The sequence below is a fragment of the Abramis brama genome, assembly GCF_963993115.1.
Source record: "Abramis brama genome assembly, chromosome: 11".
Lineage (NCBI taxonomy): Eukaryota > Metazoa > Chordata > Actinopteri > Cypriniformes > Leuciscidae > Abramis > Abramis brama.
Genome location: NC_139973.1, coordinates 10,755,995 through 10,766,206, shown reverse-complemented (window position 1 = coordinate 10,766,206; position 10,212 = coordinate 10,755,995). Strand labels below are relative to the sequence as shown.

The 10,212-nt window shown below is 34.4% G+C and overlaps 2 protein-coding genes across 2 annotated transcripts; both read right to left on the bottom strand.

Annotated features, from left to right (window-relative positions):
- Positions 1 to 1,345: 1,345 nt before the first annotated feature.
- Positions 1,346 to 3,426, bottom strand: LOC311092464 (RING finger protein 223). The gene is made up of 2 exons (XM_084129204.1): positions 3,289 to 3,426; positions 1,346 to 2,184 (listed from the first exon to the last, which is right to left on the bottom strand). The coding sequence occupies exon 2, from the start codon at positions 2,158 to 2,160 to the stop codon at positions 1,477 to 1,479; it is 684 nt and encodes a 227-aa protein (XP_083985330.1). The 5' UTR covers positions 2,161 to 2,184; positions 3,289 to 3,426; the 3' UTR covers positions 1,346 to 1,476.
- A 1,356-nt stretch (positions 3,427 to 4,782) lies between these two features.
- Positions 4,783 to 9,294, bottom strand: cUnh1orf159 (chromosome Un C1orf159 homolog). Its single transcript, XM_084129216.1, has 8 exons — positions 9,230 to 9,294; positions 8,516 to 8,600; positions 8,217 to 8,303; positions 7,964 to 8,005; positions 7,337 to 7,471; positions 7,053 to 7,078; positions 6,876 to 6,906; positions 4,783 to 6,655 (listed from the first exon to the last, which is right to left on the bottom strand). Exons 2-8 carry the CDS (start codon positions 8,553 to 8,555, stop codon positions 6,552 to 6,554), a joined length of 465 nt encoding a protein of 154 aa, XP_083985342.1. The 5' UTR covers positions 8,556 to 8,600; positions 9,230 to 9,294; the 3' UTR covers positions 4,783 to 6,551.
- Positions 9,295 to 10,212: the final 918 nt, after the last annotated feature.

Sequence of the window (10,212 nt, the reverse complement as noted above, 5' to 3'; positions counted from 1 at the left end):
GAAGTGTGTGTGTGTGTGTGTGTGTGTGTCCTGCATTCTCAGAGGGGCATTCCATTTCACATGTATAAATAGGATTGCTCTGGGGAGATGGTATATGAATGTGTCACTGATCACCTATGCCAGTGGTTCTCAATCCTGGTCCTGGGGACCCACAGCTCTGCACATTTTATATGTCTCCTTTATCTGACACACCCAGTTCAGTTCAGAGCTCTTTCCTAACGAGATGATGATCTGAATCAGGTGTGTTAAATGAGGGAGACATACAAACTGTGCAGAGCTGTGGGTCCCCAGGACCAGGATTGAGAACCACTGACCTATGATATTCAATAAAGGGTTAAAGCATCGAACAATGTGCTGGAAGGAAGATCCTTTGCTTTTATGGTTTAGAGGAAGTAATGCTGTGAAAACAAGTTTCTGGGATCAATCTCAACTTATCTATGGTAATAAAAGTCTGGCAGTGTCATAGGCCTACTTTACTACTGTAAATATATTCAAGTTAAAAAAGAGAAGTATATCAAAGACAAAAGGAAAATAGGCCATATTTAATTTGTAATAAATATTTATTTTATATTTTACAAATGATTACTAAAAAATGTAGTGTAGTGTGTAAAATGTTACAGCCATTTAAAAAAGTAATTTGTTAATATACATGCAATCATTTTTAAAAATATCAATCATTTTGCAAATAAGAGCATATAAAAACATAAAAAGAAATTGCAGGCTTATTATTTTACAGAATGTGCAAGAGCTTCTAAAGGGTTCCATGCAGCAAGGCAATCATGATCCTATAAGTGTAAATCATAAAAACCTGTTTTACCTCAGTGTTTATTTGTTCATCTGTTTTAAAGACAGAAAATACTTTTAAATGTTTACAGTGGTATTTAGGAAGCTGTGATATGACAATGACATTTCAAGCAACAAATATTCCAACGCATTCTCATCCCCAAATCGTCACTTTCAGACATTCTTCAATATCCGACGCACAAAGCACCCTTTAGCGTCCATATGAGACGCTTCGGTTATGGGTAGGTTTAGGCGTCATGTAACTGACGCTTTCGAAAGTTCGTCAATATCCGACGCACAAAGCACACTATCTCGCCGGTGGCGGTGTGAACGTACAGTTAGCGTCAATATGAGACGCTTCGGTTATGGGTAGTTTAGGTCTGCGGTAGGGTTATGCGTCTCATATGGACGCTAAAGGGTGCTTTGTGCGTCAGATATTGAAGACATTTTGAAAGCGTCAGTATATGACGACTTGGGATGAGAACGGGCTGAATATTCAGTTTAATGAAGAAAATAGAACTTTAACCAATGCAGATTTATTGACATGAAGCTGTAAATGTTGTGTTTGTGTTTTGGCCTCTATCGCTATCATCCAGTCAGTCATGTTTTTAGACTGAAGCCAACACAATCTGAATGTCTTTTGCAATTCATGAAATTTAAACTGTTCAAAATTCTTGTGTGCACCTGCGTGTCTTAGGAACCCACTGTAGGTCTGGCAGATGCGAAAGTAGTTGGAATCCCTGGTTGATCCAAGAAGCATTCTGACATTGAGCCTGAGATAATAACGCACTGGAGGGGCCACAGTATAACAAAGAAGACCACAAGGAGCACCATGATGAAGACCACAAGCCTCTTCCAGTTCCCGTGAAAACCCAAGAATCGCAGCAACCTGTGTCCACAACCCTCTCTTCTCTCCTCTCTCCTCGGCGGCTCTTCCGCTTTATGCTCACCAATGTCAATGCAGATACAGTTAGGTATCATTGGGTTTGAGTAGCACAGCCTCTGTCCATCTAGGAAAACTTTCTCCACTTGTTGCTGGTCGCTTGGAAGTTGACCCAAAACTTCCTGGCTGGTGGCCAGATCCGGAGTACCGTGCTCAGGCACGGACGTTGGCTGCCGACAAAGGGGGCAGGTGATCTGGGTGCCTGCCTGCTCCGGTGAAATAGCTACAAAGCGAGCCAGGCATTCCAGACAGAAGGTATGGGTACATTCAAGAAGCTTCGGTGTCTTGAAGGTGTTGTCGTATGGGGAATAGCAGATTGAACATTCCGGACCAACATCCCAGGCATTGTCCTCATCATCAGCAGAGGCCACTGTCTCGTGTTGGTGCCGTGTTGAACCCATACGTGTTGCTGTGGATACTTCTGGTTCCTCCATCCTGTTCTGTGCTCAGAAGAAAATCTGAAATGCAACATGAATTTTTATATAATTATTAATAGTAATTCATTGGCACAATGACTGCTTAAAAGATACAGATGCTGTCCTGAATTAAACCAATGAAGGAGTTGAGTAATACTTGAGTAATGGTCTTTCTTAACACTTTATTTTTTTCTGAAAAGCTTCTGATGTGATTATAGGCAACTTTTATTAAATATAAATAGTTTAACCGTTTTTTAATACACTCAAAACTATTTAGGCCTTAATTTAAAATGTACGTCTTTGAATTGCATATAAATCTTCCGTCCATTTGCATTACACAGTTTTAACATAAACAAACTTATAAACTTAATGTGATGCATAGTTATCAGTCGTACATTAATAAAACAAGTAATATTTCTGTAATAGTAGAAATAAAACAAATGTTTTAAATACACAATAACCAGGTTTATATATGTATCATCAATCAATCCAAAATGAATTTTGAAAATTACGAATGAAATTAAAAAATATTTTTATATAATAATAAACTATGCCATGAGTTTGAGTAACTTTAATTTATGTATGACAGAAAATATGCATTTCATTAAGTTTATTAGTTTATGTTAAAACTGTGTAATCCAAATAGATGGAAAGTGGTAAATATAGGCTTAAAATGTTGCTTTTTATGCTATGCATTTGAATGCAAGAACAAAATCCTTTTTGAATTTTATAATCCCAAATGGTTGCATGTTAAACTATCTGACATAGCAAATAACAACATGTAAATGTGGTTGCTTTATGGGCATCATTACTGCAATGCTGTTTATGATAAAGATGATGCTGAGACAAACCTTGCAAATGTCTAAAAACCAATCATGAAAGAAATGCATTTTGAATCATGTTTCAGAGTACTATCATCATGCATATCATTTTACACCTTAATCAGCATCACATATACCTGTTCATCATGACTCACTTGTTTTACATTTAATGTACTATGACTAGACAAAGTATAAACATCTCTATTTGTAATTAAAATGACATTAATCTTAAATCATCTAAGGCTTGTTCAAATTAAACCACTGATCCAACAAAAACCCAACTGTTCGGTTTGTTGGGGCAGAGTGAGAAAAGAAAAGAAGTTACCTTAAAAGAGAAAGACAGTATTATTCTCTTGCTGATGCTTTCTTCTTCTTCTTCTTCTTCTAGATAGATTCAAAATTGACTGAAAAGTTTCCAAAACAAGTCTTTCAATGCCCGTCTTTCTCCAGACCTGTCTGTCTTGGTCTTCCGGTAAAGTACAACTGGCCTCTTCTCCTCTTCAGAAGTTTGAAGTATACTTCTGAGCTGTGACTCAAGTGAGTTAAACCATAAATCATTACCTTGCTCTCTCTCTTTCTGACTAGCCGACACACACACACCCACGCCCACACCAACTCATACACGTACGTGTGCAAATAATGGAAAAGCAGGAGGGATGACAAAGAGAGGGAAGCAGGAACAGGTTTTCCGATAGGATTAGGTTTCACACTGTCATTGAATACCTTAGTTAACGCAAGAATGACAAAGCATTGTAAGTGACTAAGGTTTAACACAAAGCACATTATTTATTTCACAGTGTTGTAAATTATTAAGATATTAATAGTTTTATCTGGAGAGACAAGTTAGTGTTCTGCAACTGCATATTTTTATTTTTTACACATACAAATTGTATTAATGTAATTTTTAACATAAATATAATCTTAATAAATTTACTACAGCATTCTGCAAGTTTACTGTCATCAGTTATCTGGTTCAACAAAAACAATGCTTATGGTAACTGATAAGACATCACACGTGCATAACAAAACCATAATAATAAAGAAATTGGCTGTAAATTTGAACCGTTTTCAAAGTCACATGACTGTTGAATGATCAAATATATTACCTCTCTGTCTCACTTGGAGATAAACAGCCAGGTATGAGGAAAAATAATACGGGATATGTTTACATGTGCAACAACAGTCACGTTTTCTCTCTGAGGGTGTGAGTACAGTTCCTGTTGTGTATATTTTACATGGTAGTGTGCCAGCTATTGTTATGTTGAATGCTTTAAATAATCCCGTATAAATGTGGATATTTGCAATTGTATCAAAAGTGAGACATGACAAACATCACGTAGTGGATTGAGCTAATGGAAAGACAGTGACGTAGTACTTGCTCTGTTTTGATCTAGTATTCTTATAAGGAAGTGCTTATAATATTATAGATAAATGGGATCAAAGTCTCCCCATCTGTTTACCCAAGGCAAATGTAAACTTGTGACTGGTCACATTCAGATGAGTGGTTTTCCGATCACAGTAATAGTTAGGTTTGATTATGCCGAATTGCTTTTGAAACAAGTCCAACCTAATATTCTACCATTTTAATAACTACTCTACAGATGATAACACAATGATTGGCCAGCCATCAAATTCTTGAAAAAGAGATTTATAACCACCACTCCCAACCTCACTCTACATCTTCCTAGAATTTATAAAGCAAATTACTCTTGATTAACACCATCCGCCACCTGGATTGTTTATTTTGTGCAAAGTGGCTCTTTGCAAGAACTATTAAATTACATTCTGCTCTGATGATATAAAGTAATAAATACATGACTTTTTTCCTCATAAATCAAAATATCTTTTATTTCTGTAAACACTGAAATCTTCATCAAATATTATTCAGTTTGTGATCAATACTCCATTAGGACATCAACATATAAAAAAAGTTAATCAACAGCATCAATCGGACCATAATTCATATACAAAATATACTGACATGCTTTCCAGTTGCTGCACAACAGCCAATAAAATGACATGAGAAATAAGTTGAATTTAAGTGGTTATATTCTAGAATCAGTATCACTGATGTATCCCCATGAAAGCACATAATTTAACTTTACATCAAGTAAACATTCCTTACTTTTGCTTAATCCAGCATACTGAAGATTTTACAAAACAATGTTCAAATACCCCTTCCTAAAATGAAGTAGAAAAGATGTAGAAAAAAATCAAACATAATCCTTTAAATAAACAGAACCATTATTACAAATTAAAAAACTAAAAACAACACAGAAAATCATAAATATATAGGCATAGGGGATGATATGGCTTACTAAAAGGCCACTATTTTCAATAAACATTTTCAAAGTAAAGCTAAAAAGTAACTGACTTCTCCAGCCCTTTCATACAAATACCAGTGTATCACTCTCTTTATGACACTACAATATTATCGAGCATTTTTTTGTTTGTTTTTCAACCAAAAAACAAAAAAAATTTACCAGATAATCTAGGAGTTATTTCATACTTTTACATTCTAATTTTGTAGAAAATGCACAAAATCAAAAATGGTAACTTCACCCGTTAGCACATTCACTTAATGGCACTTTATATTTTACAGTGGGAAAAAAGGAATAAATGGGAGCTGAATGTTTTAGTTAACTCCTTGTTTGGCAACAGTTTTTCACAACAATTTTGAATATATATTGTGTGTTAACAGCAAGTTTGCAACTTTAAGGCCTAGCAAATTTGAATGTATCGCTATAACTCAAACTTCTTTGGTGAAAGCCAGAACATTTTATGTTGAATATAGTGCGGAATGTGCTATTGTTAGCGGTTGGACATTTAATACACACTTGTTAGTATAACATGAATATGCTGTTAACACAGAAACCCAAGCCTAAAGTATTTTCAATGCTCATACAGGGTATTTCCAGCAAATGTACAGTATATGGTATCAATAAGTGCTGTTGAGACTGTACAGGATTAATAGAAAATATAATATTTGAGTGTACAGGAGCCAAACACTAAAATGGTTTTAACCAAATGGTAAATATGCTAATGTCTATTTATTTATGAGGTTTGAGGGGTTGGTTGTGTGCAAGTATGACTAACTGCGGAAGTCTTGTTTTATAGCCTAGTTACAATGTCACAAGATTCAAAAGTACAATATCACAGAAACATACAGGTAACAAATATAAACAGTACAAAATTCATTGAGAAAACAACTTGATTGACTGAATTATAGCTTAATCAAAAATACTCTAGTAGTGCAACACCTGGTCTTTTAAAAAGAAAGAAAGAAAGAAAGAAAGAAAGAAAGAAAGAAAGAAAGAAAGAAAGAAAGAAAGAAAGAAAGAAAGAACAAACGAAAGAACATATTGTGTGAAAAATATATAAATAGAAATAAATATCTGGATCAATGAAAAGATGATCTAAAAAAAAGTTTTCAAGATAAAAGCCTACATCAAGATACTGGATGCCTCGTGTAGCCTACATAACTTTAAGGAAGGTTTCACAAAAAAGTTAACAATCCCATAAGGAAACAGTGCTATAGGACAGGTTCATGTTTTGAAAGGGGGCTTACAGACGGCCCTTGGAGGCTGGTCACACATTGTATACCTTGGTTACTGCCCCTGTTGCCACAGTAGCACTGCTGGATGCTGATGTTGCTGAAGGCCTCTCCCTCCTGACATATCTTGGCTTGCGAACTGCAGACAATAAAAAAAAAGGAAAAAAAAGAGTCACATTCATTCTATATACTAAACAGAGCATGCTGCTTTTACTTCAGTTTGTTTCAATTACCGGTAATCAGATATTCCCAATAGATGTTTTGCCAATGAAATTTAGCACAGTTGGAACTACGATACACCACCTCTTTAGAACTTTGATAATTCAAAATACAGATCAAGTATTGACAGTCTCTATTACCTGAAGATGTAGCTTCAGGAATCATGACAGCCTTGGAAGAAAATATGAACAAGTTAGTAATTCGGTATCCATTGTTAAGCTACAGTAATATTTAAAAGACAAAGCAGTGTTTGTCTTTGATAACATAAAAAGTTTTTTTTAGACAAAAACAAATGGATTTTAAGTGGATTATCTTACCGTCTCACTTGGTTGGAATATAAAAGCTGATAAAGGAAAATTACACAATTTACAAACCTCAAAAAAATCATCTTGAATAAATTAAACCCCAAAACACTACCAATAATAATAATAATAATAATAATAATAATAATAATAATAAATAAATTACAAATTCAACTAAACTATAAACCTTAATCCAAACTTAAAAGCAGCTGTCACTAATAAAACTGTTCCTATATCAAAAAAAGCATTGAAAACTGATTTACACATTTATGACTTTAAGACGTTTCATTTTTTTTTACCCTTATTGCGCCTGTAGAAGACTCCAGGGAGGCGGTTGGAACGCTTAAGGTAAAAGAAAGATGCGACCGAGAGGATGAGGCCCAGGCTGATCAGAAGAGTTCCCAGAAGGACAGAAGCCGCTACACCTGGACCACCTGCCATTAAAATGCAAAGGATGAAATTATAGTGCCGTACTACGGAGCCCCGCATATGACATGCGGGAAAAAATGAACAAATCAAATATGTCAGCATGTTGTACTAATTCGTTCACTCCTTTTAAGTAAATAGTGTGCACGATATAATAATTTGTTCCCTTGACTTAGTTAAATCAAATCAAATTAGTACAACGTGGCCATGACTTACTAAATCAAGTGAACAAATTATTATAATCTGCACACGATTTACTAAAACGAGGGAACAAATTATTATATTGTGCGAACAATTTAGTTAAAATGAGGGAACGGATTAGTACAACGTGGCCACGATATACTAAATCACTGGAACTAATTATTATATTGTGTGCATGATTTAGTAAAACGAGGGAACGAATTAGTCAATTGTGGCCACGATTTACTAATAAACTAGGTTTTGAAGCAGGTTTTTTTGTGAGCTGTTCACATAACTATTATTAAATAATGGTAACTTACCAATCATTTTGATCAATGTTCCTGGAAAGGGACTAGTCCTTGCTAGAGGGAGAGTAGAAAACAACAATGAAGTAAATAAAAAGATATACAATATAATAAATAAAGAGCACATCTAAAACAGTAGGTAAACAAATAACTCCTAGAGTCAAATGATTCCCAAATTGTAGCTTTAACATTTCAATGAGGCATGATGCATGAGGAAAAATCCACATTAAGCAATCTTCTAGACTATGTAGTTATTTATGGCACTTACTATTGTTAAATGAAGTTGAATTCCCCTGTTCTGCTGAGTCACAGGACACACAAAAGGTTGTACTGTTCTCCTGAACTTGAAGGAGTCCTAGAGGAGGATCCAAATGCACTATCAATATCAATTGTACTAAAATGTCCCTATAGCCTATCAATAACATACAATTCGAAGGAACTAGTTTCACACAAAGTATGCATAGAAAATTTGCTCAGGTTGTATTTACAAGGCACATTCCTTTTCATCTCTGTTTTAGTGTTATTTAAAAATTATTCACAATTTGAAAAATTACATTTGAAACGTACCAGGATTACAGAGTGAAAAATTTGCACAGGTTTCATTCATTCTCTTTATTCTTTCACAACAGTCATTGGAGTTTTCTAGGAGAGCCTGAAACACATGCAAAACCAAAACACAGATCAAGAATGGTCTCTGGAATTTCTAACACAAAAAGAGCAGCACTGATGTAGTAGACTGTACTGATGAGATTACTCCTTGTGGGTTAGATGGAGTCAAAATGGATTTAAAATGGATAAGCCCATTATGTTTATGCTCTAAAATGCCCAAATTTGAGGTAATCCGTTTTTTGTTCGATTTAACATGTCATTTTGTATATTTAATAAATGCAGGGTAATGTCAACTTCAAGATTGAGCCATCAAGTTTTCTGAGGACGTCAACTCATCTCACGAGCCGTCTAATTCTACACTGATGATTCAAATGTCGTTTCTGGTCGGTGGTTGTATATTTTCTAAAGAGTGGTGGTTGTATATTCTCTAAAGAATGTCATTTTAGCACCAGTTTTGAGGAAATACAGTATGACACACAAGCTACCCCACCAAACAAGTTCTTCAACAGTCTATTTACTGAATAGCTGGCTAATTACTGTAACGTTAGCTTGCTGTGTGGATAACTGGTATGCCATTTTACAAAACACTCAACGAATAAAACAGAAGCGATGACTGTTTAGTTTTCCGACGACATAAGACAGATTTCTGTGATAATAAGCACGTGAACTTACCTGCGAAACGTTTTAATATGTCAGAAATCTTTTGACAACGGGAGTTTACTTCCTGATAAATAAACTGCACTGCCAAAATACAAGTCTTTTTAGATTCGCATTTATTAGACCACCATTATTAGAACATTTTTGTTAATGATGTATGTTCATATTGTGATGCGAATAACATTTATTAACTAAACATACTAAAGTGAAACAGATCAGTCAATTGTAATATTAGAGGTTTTACTGTTCTTCATTTTCTGCTTCCTCAGTGTATTTTAACGATTAAGTTATTAATAAGAACATATGTGAAATGAAATATCAGAGTTGCTTTGCATTTTCTAAGATGTATGGCTTTTATTATGGAGACACGACACGAGCATTTGTAGTTTTGGTTGCTAGGTTACAGGTTTTTTTATTATTTTTTATTGCTCAACAATGAATTTGGTTTATGGTGAACCACAGTGCGAATGTTTAGCAAGATAAGTAACCCTATGGGGTTTTATCGATAAATTACACAATATTTCACCGCACTATATATGTTTTTAAATGTCACAGGCATACAACCAGCAGTTTTATCATTACAACCACGTAATGTAATAAACAGTAACGTTAGTGCAACTGTAAATTGTGATTTCTTAAATAACTGAATATGTTTGCAAAATGCCTATATACTAAGATGACATGACATGAACCTCAATATATTTCCACTTACAATATAACAATACACAAGTGTTCAAATAATGATAATAGGGAATACGAATTATATATATATATATATATATATATATATATATATATATATATATATATATAATTTAATAATAATAATATAATTAATTTAATAAATAATATTATTATATATATTATTTAAACACATTGTAAGTGAAATGTATTTCCACTCACATTATAAGTATTTAAATAGTGCCATCTAGCGATCGCAATCAGCCAGGCTATGGTTAAAGGGGGTGTCGGTGTAGTGTGTACTGTTGGCTGCATGA